Source organism: Nerophis ophidion, linkage group LG08 (genome assembly GCF_033978795.1).
Source record: "Nerophis ophidion isolate RoL-2023_Sa linkage group LG08, RoL_Noph_v1.0, whole genome shotgun sequence".
NCBI lineage: Eukaryota > Metazoa > Chordata > Actinopteri > Syngnathiformes > Syngnathidae > Nerophis > Nerophis ophidion.
This window is the reverse complement of record NC_084618.1, coordinates 24,626,470-24,645,068: the sequence shown is the minus strand read 5'-3', so window position 1 is coordinate 24,645,068 and position 18,599 is coordinate 24,626,470. Positions and strand designations below refer to the sequence as shown.

Genomic DNA, 18,599 nt, shown 5'->3' with positions numbered 1-18,599 from the left:
TCTGCTTTTTTTTTGGGTTTGCTGTGACTGGCTGTGGATGCTGTCAAGTGCATGGGAAAGTCCTTCTTCCTGTTCTCCTTTTGTCCCCCTTAAACCAAAATGTGTTTACTCCTTTGTTGCATAATGCAGGAAAAACATGAGGCAATGTTTGTTTAAAATTGTAGAAAATAATGCGTTATGATTAGGGCTCTCAAAAGATAATAAAAAAAAAAAAATCTGATTAATCGCATTTTGGAATTTGGATTACTGTAAATTCCAGACTATAAAATGCTACTTTTTTCCTACGCTTTGAACCCTGCAACTGACTCAAGGATTTTTCTTCGCCAACAGCCATAATGTTTCTCACGTGTTGTTCTCCTTTTGTCCCGCTTAAACCAAAATGTGTTCACTCCTTTGTTGCATAATGCAGGAAAAACATAAGGCAATGTTTGTTTGAAATGGTAGAAAATAATGCGTTATAATAAAGGCTCTCAAATGATAATTAAAAAAAAATCTAATTAATCGCATTTTGGAATTTGGATTACTGTAAATTCCAGACTATAAACCGCTACTTTTTTCCTACGCTTTGAACCCTGCAACTGACTCAAGTATTTTTCTTCGCCAACAGCCATAATGTTTCTCAGGTGTTGTTCTCCTTTTGTCCCACTTAAACCAAAATGTGTTCACTCCTTTGTTGCATAATGCAGGAAAAACATAAGGCAATGTTTGTTTAAAATTGTAGAAAGTAATGCGTTATAATTAGGGCTCTCAAATGATAATTAAAAAAAAAATCTAATTAATCACATTTTGGAATTTGGATTACTGTAAATTCCAGACTATAAGACGCTACTTTTTTCCTACGCTTTGAACCCTGCAACTCACTCAAGGATTTTTCTTCGCCAACAGCCATAATGTTTCTCACGTGTTGTTCTCCTTTTGTCCCACTTAAACAAAAATGTGTTTCCTCCTTTGTTGCATAATGCAGGAAAAATATAAGGCAATGTTTGTTTAAAATTGTAGAAAATAATGCGTCATAATTAGGGCTCTCAAATGATAATAAAAAAAAAAAAAAAATCTGATTAATCGCATTCTGGAATTTGGATAACTGTAAATTCCAGACTATAAGATACTGCTTTTTTCCTACGCTTTGAACCCTGCAACTAACTCAAGGATTTTCTCCGCCAACAGCCATAATGTTTCTCACGTGTTGTTCTCCTTTTTTCCCACTTTAACCAAAATGTGTTTACTCCTTTGTTGCATAATGCAGGAAAAACATAAGGCAATGTTTGTTTAAAATTGTAGAAAATAATGCGTTATGATTAGGGCTCTCAAAAGATAATTAAAAAAAAAATCTGATTAATCGCATTTTGGAATTTGGATTACTTTAAATTCCAGACTATAAAATGCTACTTTTTTCCTACGCTTTGAACCCTGCAACTGACTCAAGGATTTTTCTTCGCCAACAGCCATAATGTTTCTCAGGTGTTGTTCTCCTTTTGTCCCACTTAAACCAAAATGTGTTTACTCCTTTGTTGCATAATGCAGGAAAAATATAAGGCAATGTTTGTGTAAAATTGTAGAAAATAATGCGTTATAATTAGGGCTCTCAAATGATAATGCAAAAAAAAAATCTGATTAATCGTATTTTGGAATTTGGATTACGGTAAATTCCAGACTATAAGCCACTACATTTTTCCTACGCTTTGAACCCTGCAACTGACTCAAGGATTTTTCTCCGCCAACAGCCATAATGTTTCTCAGGTGTTGTTCTCCTTTTGTCCCGCTTAAACCAAAATGTGTTTACTCCTTTGTTGCCTAATGCAGGAAAAACATGAGGCAATGTTTCTTTAAAATTGTAGAAAATAATGCATTATAATTAGGGCTCTCAAAAAATAAAAAAATAAAAAATCTGATTAATCTTATTTTGAAATTTGGAGAACTGTAAATTCCACACTATAAACCGCTACTTTTTTCCTACGCTTTGAACCCTGCAACTGACTCAAGGATTTTTCTCCGCCAACAGCCATAATATTTCTCACGTGTTGTTTTCCTTTTGTCCCGCTTAAACCAAAATGTGTTTATTTCTTTGTTGCATAATGCAGGAAAAATCTAAGGCAATGTTTGTTTAAAATTGTAGAAAGTAATGCGTTATAATTAGGGCTCTCAAATGATAATTAAAAAAAAAATCTAATTAATCGCATTTTGGAATTTGGATTACTGTAAATTCCAGACTATAAACCGCTACTTTTTTCCTACGCTTTGAACCCTGCAACTAACTCAAGGATTTTTCTCCGCCAACGGGCATAATGTTTCTCACGTGTTGTTCTCCTTTTGTCCTGCTTAAACCAAAATGTGTTTTCTCCTTTGTTGCATAATGCAGGAAAAACATAAGGCGATGTTTGTTTAAAATTGTAGAAAATAATGCGTTATAATTAGGGTTCTCAAATGATAATTGAAAAAAAAATCTGATTAATCTCATTTTGAAATTTGGATTACTGTAAATTCCAGACTATAAACCGCTACTTTTTTCCTACGCTTTGAACCCTGCAACTCATTCAAGGATTTTTCTCCGCCAACAGCCATAATGTTTCTCACGTGTTGTTCTCCTTTTGTCCCGCTTAAACCAAAATGTGTTTACTCCTTTGTTGCATAATGCAGGAAAAACATAAGGCAATGTTTGTTTAAAATTGTAGAAAATAATGCGTTATAATTAGGGCCTCTCAAATGATAAATTAAAAAAAAATCTGATTAATCGCTTTTTGGGATTTGGATTACTGTAAATTCCAGAATATAAACCGCTACTTTTTTCCTACGCTTTGAGCCCTGCAACTCACTCAAGGATTTTTCTCCGCCAACAGCCATAATGTTTCTCACGTGTTGTTCTCCTTGTGTCCCACTTAAACCAAAATGTGTTCACTCCTTTGTTGCATAATGCAGGAAAAACATAAGGCAATGTTTGTTTAAAATTGTAGAATATAATACGTTATTATTAGGGCTCTCAAATGATAATTTAAAAAAAAATCTGATTAATCGCATTTTGAAATTTGGATTACTGTAAATTCCAGACTATAAACCGCTACTTTTTTACTACGCTTTGAACCCTGCTACTGACTCAAGGATTTTTCTCCGCCAACAGCCATAATGTTTCTCACGTGTTGTTCTCCTTTTGTCCCGCTTAAACCAAAATGTGTTTACTCCTTTGTTGCATAATGCAGGAAAAATATAAGGCAATGTTTGTTTAAAATTGTAGAAAATAATTCGTTATGATTAGGGCTCTCAAATGATAATTTAACAAAAAAATCTGATTAATCGCATTTTGGAATTTGGATTATGGTAAATTCCAGACTATAAAATGCTACTTTTTTCCTACGCTTTGAACCCTGCAACTAACTCAAGGATTTTTCTTCGCCAACAGCCATAATGTTTCTCAGGTGTTGTTCTCCTTTTGTCCCACTTAAACCAAAATGTGTTTACTCCTTTGTTGCATAATTCAGGAAAAACATAAGGCAATGTTTGTTTAAAATTGTAGCAAATAATGCGTTATAATTTGGGCTCTCAAATGGTAATTAAAAAAAAAAATCTGATGAATCGCATTTTGGAATTTGGATTATGGTAAATTCCAGACTATAAACTGCTACTTTTTTCCTACGCTTTGACCCATGCAACTGACTCAAGGATTTTTCTCCGCCAACAGCCATAATGTTTCTCAGGTGTTGTTCTCCTTTTGTCCCACTTAAACCAAAATGTGTTTACTCCTTTGTTGCATAATGCAGGAAAAACATAAGGCAATGTTTGTTTAAAATTGTAGAAAATAATGCGTTATAATAAAGGCTCTCAAATGATAATTAAAAAAAAATCTGATTAATCGCATTTTGGAATTTGGATTACGGTAAATTCCAGACTATAAACCGCTACTTTTTTCCTACGCTTTGAACCCTGCAACTCATTCAAGGATTTTTCTCCGCCAACAGCCATAATGTTTCTCACGTGTTGTTCTCCTTTTGTCCCACTTAAACCAAAATGTGTTTACTCCTTTGTTGCATAATGCAGGAAAAACATAAGGCAATGTTTGTTTAAAATTGTAGAAAATAATGCGTTATAATTAGGGCTCTCAAATGATAATAAAAAAAAAAAATCGGATTAATCGCATTTTGGAATTTGGATTACCGTATTTTTCGGAGTATAAATCGCACCTGCCGAAAATGCAGAATAAAGAAGGAAAAAAACATAAGTAAGTTGGGGAAATTTGTTTGATAAAACCAACACCAAGAATAGACATTCGAAAGGCAATTTAAAATAAATAAAGAATAAGGCTGAATAAGGGTACGTTATATGACGCATAAATAACCAACTGAGAAGGTGGCTGGTATGTTAACGTAACATATTATGGTAAGAGTCATTCAAATAACTATAACATATCGAAAATGCTATAAGTTTACCAAACAATCTGTCACTCCTAATCGCTAAATCCGATGAAATCTTATGCGTCTAGTCTCTTACATGTATGAGCTAAATAATAATTTTTGATATTTTACGGTAATGTGTTAATAATCTCACACATTAGAGTCGCACCCCCGGCCTAATTATGAAAAAAAACTGCGACTTATAGTCAGAAAAATACGGTACTCTAAATTCCAGACTATAAGCCGCTACTTTTTACCTACGCTTTGAACCCTGCAACTCACTCAAGGATTTTTCTTCGCCAAAACTATTGCCATGTTTTGTGTGCAATAGTTTTCATTACCCACAAGCAGAGACACTGAAACGGTTTGTGGGTTTTTTTGGACGAGTTTGCTCACTGCAGGCGTAACAGGTTGAAGATGTACTTCCTGTTTTAATGCCATAAACCGGAAATAAAACTGTCGATATAAAATAAAATAGAATATATCTTTATTGTCATTGTACAACAAAATTGTTAGCAAAATTGATTTATTGCAAATTTATAATAACACATAAAAACATAGATAAATACCTAAAAATATATAAAAATACCATGCACAGTCATTAATTGCCTTGTGTTCAGCGACACTGGGTAAAAAGTGTTCTTAAATCTGTTTGTCCGGCATTTTATTGTCCCGTATCTCCTGCCCGAGAGCAGCAGTTCAAAAAGTTTATGTCCGGGGTGAGATGGGTCCCTTAAGATGTTTTGGGCCTTTTTGAGGCACTTGGCACTGTACAGTTCATCTAGGAAGGGGAGAGAGCAGCCAGTGATCTTCACGGCACTTGACCCTCTGGAGTGCGTTTCTGAAGGTAGAAAAGCGCTGTACAAGTATGACCTTTTTACTATTTTTTAAACCCCTTTTATTATTGCAATAGTTTGCGTGTCTATCATATTTATTGATATCATTTATCAATCAATCAATCAATGTTTATTTATATAGCCCTAAATCACTAATGTCTCAAAGGACTGTACAAACCACTACGACTACGGCAAGGAAAACTCACACCCAGTGGGCAAGGAGAATTCACACCCAGTGGGACGCCAGTGACAATGATGACTATGAGAACCTTGGAGAGGACCTCAGATGTGGGCACTTTGTTGTCTGGTGCCACACGAACCTCTTGCAGCTCAATCCGTCAAAGACCAAGGAGCTGGTCATTGACTTTGGGAGGTCGAGTCCACGGTCACAACCTATTGTGATCGAGGGAGTTTAGGTACAGACCGTGGACTCATTCAAGTACCTCGGGGTTTGGGTGGACAATAAGCTGGACTGGACTGTCAACACGGACCACCAGTACAAGAAAGGACAGAGCAGTCTGTACTTCCTCAGGAGACTGCACTCCTTCAACATTTGTAGAAAACTTCTGTGGATGTACTACCAGTCTGGGGTTGCCAGTGTTCTCTTCTACATGGTAGTGTGCTGGGGGGGCAGTACATCTAAGAAGGACAGCTCCAGACTTGAGAAACTGATCAGGCGGGCCGGTTCTACAATGGGAATGAAACTGGACTCACTGGTGATGGTGGCAGAGAAGAGGACTGTGGACAAACTAGTGAGCATCCTGGATGATGCCAGTCACCCTCTGCATAGCTTTATCAGTAGCCAGAGGAGCCTGTTCAGTGCTAGACTGCCTCATCCCAAGTGCAGGACTAATAGACTCAAAAACTCCTTTGTCCCACACGCCATTAAACTGTACAACTCCTCTCTGGGGTGGGGGGCAGGGGGTACTAGGATGACAGGGGATGCAAAACAATAACAGTTTTCATAACATGGTCACTACTGCCTACTTTGTCTTGTTATATTCTTATTTTACTGTTATAATTGTATTCCCATTGTTGCTTTTTATTTTTTATTCTTATTGTAATATTTCTCAATTTTTTTCCATTTAAACCCCCATTATTTACTTTTTACTTTTTTTTAAATTGATCTCAACTCTGTACACTGCTGCTGGAATTTTAATTTTCCTGAAGGAATTCTCCTGAAGGAATCAATAAAGTACTATCTATCTATCTTAAGTGCACAGGAAGCCAGTGCATTTATTGATACCTCCAGCCCTAAGTAAGTCCTAATGTCCACCACAGAGGACATTGGGAAAAAAAACATTACATTTCTAACCTTTAAAAACACAATTTCTGGAAAAATATAATAACTTGGTGGCCAGAAAACACACCGGAACAGACGGAGTGTTTTGCTTTCAAGGTTTTATTAAAAAAAAAAATCTTGTTAAAAAAAATTGGTGAAATACAGTAAATTAATATTTTTCCCATTTACTGTCAGTCAGTGAAGGCACCATGAGGATGTTTACAGTGTCGGTCCTCCCAAAAGATGCTATTTTTAAAGCTAATTGTGTTTTCATTGGCATGAAACACACACACACACACACACGCACACAGTAGTAGTTCGTGCAGTCATTGTGTATTTGCCGGCGGTTAAGGGCCGATCTTGCACAGTAGAGTAGATCAGTCATCGGTGTACTTTATCCACTTCACTTGGCGTGATGCGCGCCTCTCGTGACTCGCCGCTCGCCCGGGTTTCGGCCGGCGCTGCACACGCCAAACAATGCATGCTCGCGACCGGCGTCCTCTGGGGCTGGGAGTTGGAAGGGAGGGGGGGTGGCTGATGCAGCCGCTAATGTATACTTTCTGAGTAAAAACATCGTCGGCTTTTGTTATTTTCGGGTCAAGGCGCGTTAGCTTATCGGGCACATTGCCGGAGGGCGCTGCCTCTTTTGCTCATCTTGCAAGTGGCCGGGCCTTCCAGTAGCCGTAATTTTATAATAGGCCTTATTTTTTGAAATAATTAACCTTTTTTTAATCTATCAATGAGGATTTGTGAATGCTCACCATTCAAAGTGAACCACAGTTGTCCCTCGTTTATCGCTGTTAATTGGTTCCGGACTTGATCAATTAATTTGCCCTAAGTAGGAAATGGTTAATGGGTTATACTTGTATTGTGCTTTTCTACCATCAAGGTACTCAAAGCGCTTTTGACACTATTACCACATTCACCCATTCCCACACTGATGGCGGGAGCTGCCATGCAAGGCGCTAACCACGGCCCATCAGGAACAAGGGTGAAGTGTCTTGCTCAAGGACACAAAGGACGTGAATAGGTTGGTAGAAGCTGGGGATTGAACCTCAGGTTGCTGGCACGGCCATTGTCCCAACCGCGCCACGCCGTCCCCAGAATCATTCGATCTTATTCGAATATTACCAGCGTTTTAGCATAAAAAAGCTGTTTATGACCTTTTTAAGTTTTTCAACATCAGGCTAGGAGCCATCTTCTAGATAGATTCGAACCAATACGGTACCGATTTCCGGTACCTGGGTATAGATATTGGTACTCAACGGTATCAATTTTTTTATATTTCTGAGTCTCGTTTGCCAGTATGACAACAGGTTGCAATAGATGGGTTTCCGCTAGTGGCGATTACCCATAATTCTTCGAGGCAGCCGTCATCTTGTGTGTCAAAACTTTGTTTACTCGTCTGCAGCAGTTTTCTAAATATATTTCCACACTTTTGCAGCAACAATGACGTCCACTTCGGGAAATTTGAAAGAAGTCGTAAAAGTTCCCTACAGACAGACGCTAGATGGGTTTGCAAAGCCAGGTATTTACAGAAATTGAAGGATTTTGGCGATAAAGATCCGTATGAGATGGGAAAGCACGAATGGACTACGGACTTGAAATGTTATCCTGATATAACTTACCTAGACATCGTCAACTATTTGGTGAACAATATTAGTGCCTACACTCTGGATGAGCTAAAGAGCTACAAGTCGCTCGAAGCGTGCAATTACTCTGTGTGTGGATGGGTACAGGAAATGAAACTGGCTACAATGGAAGATAAATGTGTGCTCATTGCTCACGTTCGTCACTCTCAGAGATCAAGTGATCCGTGTTTGCTGCCATGGGTCATATCAGAGAAGACGGGTCGTGTTTTATCAGGACACTGTACATCATGGGTGTCAAACTCTGGCGCGCGGGCCAAATTTGGCCCGCCGTGTAATTTCATTTGGCCCTTGAGGCAATATGAAATTAACATTAGAGCTGGCCCGCCGCTGTAACACTGCATTCACCACTAATACTCATACTCGGCAACCCTCCCGATTTTCCCGTGAGACTCCCGAAGTTCAGTGCCCCTCCCGAATTTCTCTCGATTTCCACCCGGAAAATAATATTGGGGGCGGGCCGTAAAAGCACTGCCTTTGGCGTTCTCTACATGTCGCCACGTCCGCTTTTCCTCCATACAAACAGCGTGCCGGCCCACTCACATAATATATGCGGCTCATACACACACACACAAGTGTATGCAAGCATACTTGGTCAACAGCCATACAGGTCACACTGAGGGTGGCCGTATAAACAACTTTAACACTGTTACAAATATACGCCACACTGTGAACCCACAGCAAACAAGAATGACAAACACATTTCGGGAGAACATCCACACCGTAACACAACCGAACAAATACCCAGAACCCCTTGCATCACTAACTCTTCCAGTACGCTACAATATACAACCCCGCTACCACTAAACCCAGACCCAACCCAAACCCGCCGCCGAAAAGAGGCATTCAATTTGTATTTTTATTTTATTTGATATGCCATTGATATTTTTTAATTATTATTATTTAAAACTCGATTTTGCATGTCACTATAAAGTTATATAAGCCTTGCTTGGTCAATATTCAATGCAAAACTTGTTTGTTTTTTGTTCAACCTCGGCCCGCGGCTTCGTTCAGTTTTAAATTTTGGCCCACTCCGTATTTGAGTTTGACACCCATCCTGTACATGTATGGCAGGCATTGGCGAAATATGTTCACATGTTTCTGCATTGTTGTTTGCCATTGAAGCGAGCGTCAAGATGCGGGACAACACGACAGTCACACCGGAAAAATCTCACTGGCTACTTCCATCTGCAGTCAAGAAAGTTGGGTACAAAACCATACAGGACATTGACTTCACATCCGCCAAGACAATGAAGAGAAAGCTAGACAAGGCAATCGTATCCGGAGATACCATTAAAACAGAGGAAACTACCGGAGGTACAGAAGGGGACACAAGATGAACTGTCAGACTTGTACAGAGAATTAAAAACCAAACGAAAAATTAAGCCTGTCTTACTTTCTCTGATTCCAAGATATGCTAAAGACTATCGTCCAGAAGCACTTGATAAAAAGTACCCAAAAGTATTTTCAGAACTATATGATTCTAACTATGCAACTGCATAGTTTAGGGTTACTTGATTTAATTCATTCAAATTTTAATAAAATCGTCCAAAAATAAGCGGCGATTGCCTGTGTTATATATAGAAGGTTATATTTGTGCAACAACGACGTCAGATGTCAAGCGTTATTAAGTACAAGCACAGGCACAGTAGTTCCTCCTATGTTTTAATATCTATTCTAACCATAACATATTTTATCATCGATACAGAGAGCAACATAATTCAAAGTACCTGTTACAAAATGATCAGAGCAAACTTTATAATGTCGTTTTGCTAAATCAGGGGTAAATCCCACTCGATTTATTCTAGCTAGCCACAGGTCACTTCTTTCTGTCAACAGTCGCTCGGTTTCTTTTCCCTGTTTTACTATAACATTAGGGATATCGTAGTACTTTGTTGTACTTTGTCCTGAATTGGCGCGGTTTACACAGCCCCAAACGACTCATGTGTGACCCATTCTCACAAAAATAACAACGGAGGCGTCCTTGGTTACGAGTGTTTGTTTTGACACACAAGATGAGGGACAAGGGAATTGTGGGACGGGTGTGACGTCATCGGAAACCCATGTATTACAGTTAGACGTTAGCCACCGTCCAAACGTTAGCACGTTAGCTACGGTCCAAACGTTAGCACGTTAGCTACATTTGCCAGTATGACAACAAGTTGCAATTACAGTTAGACGTTAGACGTCAGTCGTGTACAGTTTATGGTGTGTTGGTCATTTCCATCTTAGTTGTCTGTTGCGCCCTACAAAGTTTTAATAGTGTAAGCATTGTATTTATTACACACCTGCTGTTTGATTGTAACATGCATGTTAGTTGTTGTTTTCATTCACAATTTTGAAGGTGTTGATATTAACAAGTTATAATCGCTACCATGTGAAGAGAAAAGCTAATGTATAAAAACATAAAACTAGTGCATTTTTGGAAAAGTGGAGCCTTACCTTACTTATGTTGGAGAGTTTCTTTGAGTCAATTTCTTTGTTGGAATTGAAAATTGCAACATTACGTCAAGATACTTTGGCTTTCAATGCTGAGTTTTGCCGAGTCGGCAACTGGACGTGAAGTCAGGCGCGACCCACGTACCATGCCATGGCACTGTTGGATTATACGTGAATCCCAGCCCGGTCATACCTTTGGGGATTTGGCCGGTGCCAAACAAAGTTTCGGATTCTGTACCCATCCCTACTTCTAGACACAAAATAACGCCGTTTACTCACATTTACACTCCTTAATCCAACATAGTATTGTTGCTTCAGGCTGAACTAGTCAGTGGCCCCGATACTGTACTGTGTGCTCGGATTGGTGTAGAATTTATACTTTTTATTTATTCATCTATTTTATGCTTGAACATGTTTAATTTAGGATAGGATAGGTCTTTATTGTCATTGCACAAGTACAACAAAACTTTCTTTTCAGCAAAAACCCATTCAACATTAGACAAACAGTGTACAGAGGTACAGAACAGGAACGCTGATGGGTCGCCACGCTGGGAAAGAATGAGTAAAAAAATACTAGGAGCCCAGTCTGGAGTGGGGAAAACACCTCCATAGCAAAGCACATATACATATTACAACGTACATCTTGAGATATCTAGCAACAGAGGGAAGGGAGTGCGGGGTCATGGTGGCAGGCCGCAGCTCTCAGGCTCTGACCATCCTTTCATCACCCCTATGGGATTTGCGTCAAGGGCATTGGATTGGGGGTGGGGTATGTGTGTGTGTGGCGTTTTTATAGTTTTTATAGTGAAGAAAATTCTTCCATAAGTATAATGAATAATGGGTTCCAGCCTCGGGCACCACGGTGGAAGAGGGGTTAGTGCATCTGCCTCACAATACGAAGGTCCTGAGCAGTCTTGGGATCTTTCTGTATGTGGTTTGCATGTCCTCCCCGTGACTGCGTGGGTACTCCGGCTTCCTCCCGCCTCCAAAGACATGCACCTGGGGATAGGTTGATACAACACTAAATTGGCCCTAGTGTGTGAATGTGAGTGTGAATGTTGTCTGTCTATCTGTGTTGGCCCTGCGATGAGGGGGCAACTTGTCTAGGGTGGACAATGCCTTCTGCCCGAATGCAGCTGAGGTAGAGTCCAGCGACCCCAAAAGGGACACGCTGTAGGAAATGGATGGATGGATGGGTTCCAGCCTCGACAAAAGTCTACATTTTAGTGAAAGTTTATACACTTTGTACTAGAGATGCGCGGTTTGCGGTCACAACCGCGGAGTCCGCGGGTCGGGCGGGTGGCGGTTGAACCAATTCGGAAATATATATTGTAATAATCCCAGGAATGTAGGCTCATAAAACTTCTTCGTTTGTCTTGTCTTTGTTGCACAAGATGTAATACAACCACACAACAGCTCTCATGTCTCTTAACACTTTTCCCGGGACAACTCGAACTCTCACTTCCCTATCTCTCCCGGAAGTCCCGCCCCCCAGCCAAAGTCATTGGCTAACACCCCGTAGCCAGCCGTTACATTATACATAGTTAAATGTTATGTTGAAGAGGTTAATTTAGCCTACTGATGTGTATTTATAAATGGTTGATTTATATAGGCTAGTAGGTATAGTGTTGTACCTGACAACTCTTGATAGTACAATCCATATAACACGTCACAGACAACGTCACGCTAACATCACGTGACACCTCTGATGAAGGCTGCAGAAGCAAGGTAGCCCAAACTTGTCAGGTACAACACTTTACCTTACTAGCCTATAGAAATCAACCATTTATAAATAGTTAAATGTTGTTACCCACATACGAAAAACGAGCAGCACTCTTTGAAATAGTATGTGGGCATACTTTTATTTTGAAGTGTCTCGTTTGGTCTGTCAACGGATGTAAGGAAGCTATTTCCGGGTGAGGCCAACGAGGTATTTGTCATTTGTTGGTATTTTACTTGGTAAAATGTTTGATCCACATGCTGTGCATGTTATTATTTTTACGTTTGTAACGTGCTTTATTTATTACAGTTTTCACGGTGAATTTGAAGGGAAAGTAAGCCTTCAAATAAATCACTTCAAGAAAGCCATTGTGTTTGTGCTATTTGGAGGGAGTTACACTTTCTAACCTCACTAATGCCTTGCATCGTCTATATTAGATATATAACAACGGGCGGGTGGCGGGCGGGTGTGGCTTTGATGAAATGTTGGTTCGGGTGGATGACGACTTTAGTGATGCGGTTGCTGATGATATAATTGCCTATCCGCGCATTTCTACTTTGTACACAAAATAAAGTGCTATACAGTACCGATCTCTTTATTACCAAGCTAAAACGACGACGACGACATGCTGAACTATGCTATAAGCCAGGGGTAGGGAACCTATGGCTCTAGAGCCAGATGTGGCTCTTTTGATGACTGCATCTGGCTCTCAGATAAATCTTAGCTGACATTGCTTAACACGATAATTATGAATAATTTCGCTGGTAATCATAGTGCTAAAAATAACGTGCACAATATAAAACATTCTCATGCATTTAAATCCATCCATCCGTTTTCTACCGCACCTGTTCAAGAAGTCGCATTAATGGTAAGAAGTATTTTATGTCACGATGGGGGGGTCGCAGCTTGCTGCAGGGTCGTTCCCCCAGGAAGGCAGACGGACTACTCGGGACATGGCATTTAGGTAAAAACGTGATTTAATTTAAAATAAAAAAAAGATACAAACAAAAATCACTCACAGCGGAGGCACAACTTGGGCTAAGGGACAAAGCTAACGCATAAACAGACTATGAACATAAATCAAACAAAACTTACTTGGCATTGCATTAAGCACGAAACTATGGCAAGGCATGAAGCAAGTCAGCACAGAGCAAGAAAAGATCACATTGACGCCAGTGCGACTGACTGGCAAAGACGAGCTTAAATACTGCCTCTGATTAGTGCTCGGGAAGCAGGTGAGCGGGCATTTTGTCCACCAGAGACAGGTGGACAAAATGAGTAACCAAGGAAACCAGACAAGGGAGTGGAAAAAAAAAGGAACTTACAGACTCCAAAGGACAAACAGCACATGGCCAAACAAAAACATGATCAACAGACATGACATTTTATTTATTATTGGTTAGCTTCAGAATAACAATGTTATTAAAAAGAATAAAAGACTTATTATACTCTAAAAATGTTGGTCTTACTTAAAAATGCACACATTTAGTTGTATTCAGTTTAAAAAAAATATGATATGGCTCTCACTGAAATACATTTTGAAATATTTGGCTTTCATGGCTCTCTCAGCCAAAAAGGTTCCCGACCCCTGCTATAAGCACTGCTTTGTTTCCCCCACAATCAATGACAAATTACAAAAAACCCTTAACTTTAACAACCATTTTGCTTCAATATCGAACATATGAAAAATGTAAATCCACTGACGGTAGATTAACAAGGAGAAGCTCACCATGAATTGATTACCGTGGACTTAAACAAGTTGAAAAACTTATTGGGGTGTTACCATTTAGTGGTCAATTGTACGGAATATGTACTGTACTGTGCAATCTACTAATACAAGTTTCAATCAATCAAACGAAAGGAGAGAAAAGAGCAGACGAAGGGGGAGGGGCCGTGTGTGTGTGTGTGTGTGTGTGTGTGTGTGTGTGTGTGTGTGTGTGTGTGTGTGTGTGTGTGTGTGTGTGTGTGTGTGTGTGTGTGTGTGTGTGTCTGTTCTCGCTGAACGAGAGGTTCATCATCTCCACTGTGAAGTAAGTCCGATTTGGCACCAAAAGCCTGCTCTCATCACAATAGCAAACTTGCTTCGGTACCAATCTGGCTTCCTTCCTCTCTTCAATACGAGCAGGCACAAAAATGGCTGACTGCGAGACCCAAAATTAGTGAATGCAGCGTTTTTACACAGCGCCCTCCAAAAGTTTGTAAAGTTCGCAAATAAAGGCGTTCTTAAATCGAGGGTCCACGGTATTATCCATCCATTCATCCATTTTCTACCGCTTATTCCCTTCGGGGCCACGGGGGGCGCTGGAGCCTATCTCAGCTACAATCGGGCGGAAGGCGGTGCACACCCTGGACAAGTCGCCATCTCATCGCAGGACCAACACAGATAGACAGACAACATTCACACACTAGGGCCAATTTAGTGTTGCCAATCAACTTATCACCAGGTGCATGTCTTTGGAAGTGGGAGGAAGCCGGAGTACCCGGAGGAAACCCACGCATTCACGGAGAGAACATGCAAACTCCACACAGAAAGATCCCGAGCCCGGGATTGAACTCAGGACTACTCAGGACCTTCGTATTGTGAGGCAGACGCACTAACCCCTGTACCAACGTGCTATGCAAACAACCATGAATTGATTAAAGTTAAAGGCCTACTAAAACCTATTACAACCCACCACGCAGTCTGATAGTTTATATATCAATGATGAAATATTAACATTGCAACACATGCCAATACGGCCTTTTTAGTTTACTAAATTGCAATTTTAAGTTTCACTGGATTTTTTTCTTGAAAACGTCACGTAATGATGACGTGTAGGCGTGACTTCACGGGCTGCGCACACGCACAGCTAAAAGTCGTCTGCTTTAACGGCATAATTACACAGTATTTTGGAGATCTGTGTTGCTGAATCTTTTGCAATTTGTTCAATTAATATTGGAGAAGTCACAGTAGAAAGATGGAGTTGGGAAGCTTTAGCCTTTAGCCACACAAACACAGGGTGATTCCTTGTTTAAAATTCCCGCAGCTGAAACTTTACTATGAATTAGAGCGCGGTCAAGCGAACATGGATCCCTACCGAATGTCAACCAGCAGGTTTCGGTAAGAAAATTGTGGTAAAAGTCGCTTCTTACCGGAGATCAGCTGAGCTTGCCCCGTCCATAAAGCTGCCGTCGACTTCCCTGAGACATTGGCATCAACACACCCGTGGAAAGACCCCTCCGGCTATGAGGTACTATTAAACTCACTAAAACACTAGCAACACAATAGAATGATAAGGGATTTCCCAGAGTTATCCTAGTAAATGTGTCTAAAAACATCTGAATCCATCCCAATGCAATCGCGTTTTTTTTTTTTACTTTTTTTTTTTTTTTCTAGTCCGTCGCTATCAATAGCCTCAAACACGAATATTTCACCTTCGCTCAAATTAATGGGGAAATTGTCGTTTTCTCAGTCCGAATAGCACTTTTTGTTGGAGGCTCCCATTATAAACAATGTGAATATGTGAGGAGCCATCAACATGTGACGTCATCGTCTGCGACTTCCGGTAAAGGCAGGGCTTTTCTCTTAGCACCAAAAGTTGCAAACTTTATCGTTGATGTTCTCTACTAAATCCTTTCAGCAAAAATATGGCAATATCGCGAAATGATCAAGTATGACACATAGAATGGACCTGCTATCCCCGTTTAAATAAGAAGATCTCATTTCAGTAGGCCTTTAAACGTAAAGCACCAATGATTGTCACACACACACTGGATGTGGCGAAATTATTCTCTGCATTTGACCCATCACCCTTGATCACCCCCTGGGCGGTGATTAACGTGGACCCCGACATAAACAAGTTGAAAAACTTATTCGGGTGTTACCATTTAGTGGTCAATTGTGCGAAATATGTACTGTACTGTGCAATCTACTAATAAAAGTCTCAATCAATTAATCAATCAACATGCACTCCTTTGTTCACCTGACTGTAAACAACTCCTATTTAATTGTTAAGGTTGCTTCCCCTGCCTCTGCATGTTTGTGCTGTTTTCCTCGCAACCCCCCCCCCCCCCCCCCCTCCCCCTTTCTGTTTTCTGCCAGTGAAAAGTCAAAAAGGGCATCTCTTAAGCCCGTGAGCAGATTTGTAGCCTGTGGCTTTAAACACTTCACTGCATGTAATCTTGGACTTGTTTGTCTTATTCTAATAGGGTTAAGTGACTTTGCGTGTCCGCTGTCGGCAGGCCGCGCTTCTCCACTCTCTTTTAGACCCCTGCGTCAATTAGGAAGCCAATTGGGACTTGAAATGTGTACCCTCTGTGTGTGTGTGTGTGTGTGTGTGTGTGTGTGTGTGTGTGTGTGTGTGTGTGTGTGTGTGTGTGTGTGTGTGTGTGTGTGCTGTGACGTTAAGGCCGCGTTCTGCGACGGCCACCAGACGCACATTTGACTCCGCTATTGACCCTGTCTGCCCTATGGGATCAGCCTCGCCCTGTTTGTGTACACTTTGTGCAGCACGCCAGCCCCTGTGTTGTGTATTTGGGCGTGTGTGTGTATGTGTGCGATTATTGCGTGATGTACATTCACAGCATTCACAGCGGTGGGCCATTGACCCTTTATGTGCCAAATGAACCTAAAAGATGTGTGTGTGTGTGTGTGCCTCATTAGGACCCATTGAGTTTGAGGAGTGCAACGCTGCTATTGCTACCGAAGGTACGACTTTTGCGACGTGTGCACAGGTTGAGTCATAATGATCGTAATAATAGTAATGGATCACACAGATGACAAATGTTTGTGTAAAGGTGCCAAACCCAGGAAGAGGAAGCCTTTCGGCATCCCAGGACGGAGGAAAGACAAAGACACAGACTCCACGTAAGTAAACGTTTTAACAGGGGTGTCCAAAGTGCGGCCTGGGGGCCATTTGCGACCCGCAGCTAATAAGATAAATACCGTATTTTCCGGACCATAGGGCGGACCGGATTATAAGGTGCACTGCTGATTAAAGGTCTATTTTTTAAATCTTTTTTTAACACATAAGGTGCGATTATAGGGCGCATTAAAGGAGTCATATAATTATTCTTTTTTTCTAAATGTAAAACACTTCCTTGTGGTCTACATCAGTGGTTCTCAAATGGGGGTACGCGTACCCCTGGGGGTACTTGAAGCTATGCCAAGGAGTAGGTGAGATTTTTTTTAAATATTCTAAAAATAGCAACAATTCAAAAACCCCTTATACATATATTTATTGAATAATACTTCAACAAAATATGAATGTAAGTTCATAAACTGTAAAAAGAAATTCAACCATGCAATATTCAGTGTTCACAGTTAGATTTTTGGTGTTATATTGATGTTAAAGATTTATTTTTTTGTGAAGAAATGTTTAGAATTACCGTATTTCCTTGAATTGCCGCCGGGGCGCTAATTAATTTAAAACCTGTTCTCACTCCTGCGCTTACCAAAGGCAGGCGGTAAAAGTAAGCATGCGCTTGTGACGGACTTCCTGCCATCCTCGTGTGGGTTGCGGGGACACCTGACACAAGACGCATCCTAACAGTTTTGACCTTGATTTATTATTTCAATAAATCTGCTGTCAGTTGGCCCATTGGTTGCGTCACTTTTCGGTGCGCTCTTCCGGCTTGTCTGCTGCCGCTGCACCCCTTTCGGCGTCCGGGGCTTGCGTCCGCTGCCGGGGTGTGTCATTGCTCTCTCCGGGTGGGTCGTCCCGTTTCTCGCCTGCTGGCCGGCGTTTCCTCCTCCGTGCTGCTCTCTGGCTCGTTCCTCTTGCCCTTTTTGTACTCTAGCAGCAGATAGACAGATTGTGAGCAGGTATGTAGTATACGCACCTGGCTCAGATTTCCGCTGCAGTGTCGCTCCGCGTGTGTCACGCCTCTCCTCGCCGCCGCATGCCCCGCCTCCTGGCCTCCAGGTGGGCCCATTCTGCAGCTTTCCGTCTGTTGTCGGCCCGTCGGCTGTGTCTCTCCACAGTGCTAATTATTTTAAAACCTCTTCTCACTCCGGCACTTACCAAAGGCATGCAGTAAAAATTTGAGTGTGATGTAAGCTTGGACCTTAAATCCTACTGAATAGCTCTTAATCTTCTTCCCTTTATGCGATTTTAAATCACCGGTACTGAAATCAGCCTCCTCCATTTTGAAAATGATGACAGGGGAAGAGTCACTCGTGACGTCACGAGTTTAAGCAGGCGGTAATACTAACCATGTGCTAATTATTCTGCGAAGCGAGTTTGACCCGGGCAGTAATTCAAGGCAGGCGCATACTATATGCCCTGTGGCAATTCAAGGAAATACGGTAAG

General features: G+C 40.9%; 1 protein-coding gene across 10 annotated transcripts in view; it reads left to right on the top strand.

The window, feature by feature from the left end:
* Nucleotides 1–18,599, top strand: part of fcho2 (FCH and mu domain containing endocytic adaptor 2) — a 180,751-nt gene that overhangs the window by 75,969 nt on the left and 86,183 nt on the right. For all 10 annotated transcript variants that reach the window (XM_061908075.1, XM_061908077.1, XM_061908078.1 and 7 more), the window contains exons 9-10: nt 16,951–16,995; nt 17,085–17,154. In XM_061908075.1, coding sequence (XP_061764059.1) covers nt 16,951–16,995; nt 17,085–17,154 — 115 coding nt within the window. The remainder of the gene's footprint in view (nt 1–16,950; nt 16,996–17,084; nt 17,155–18,599) is intronic.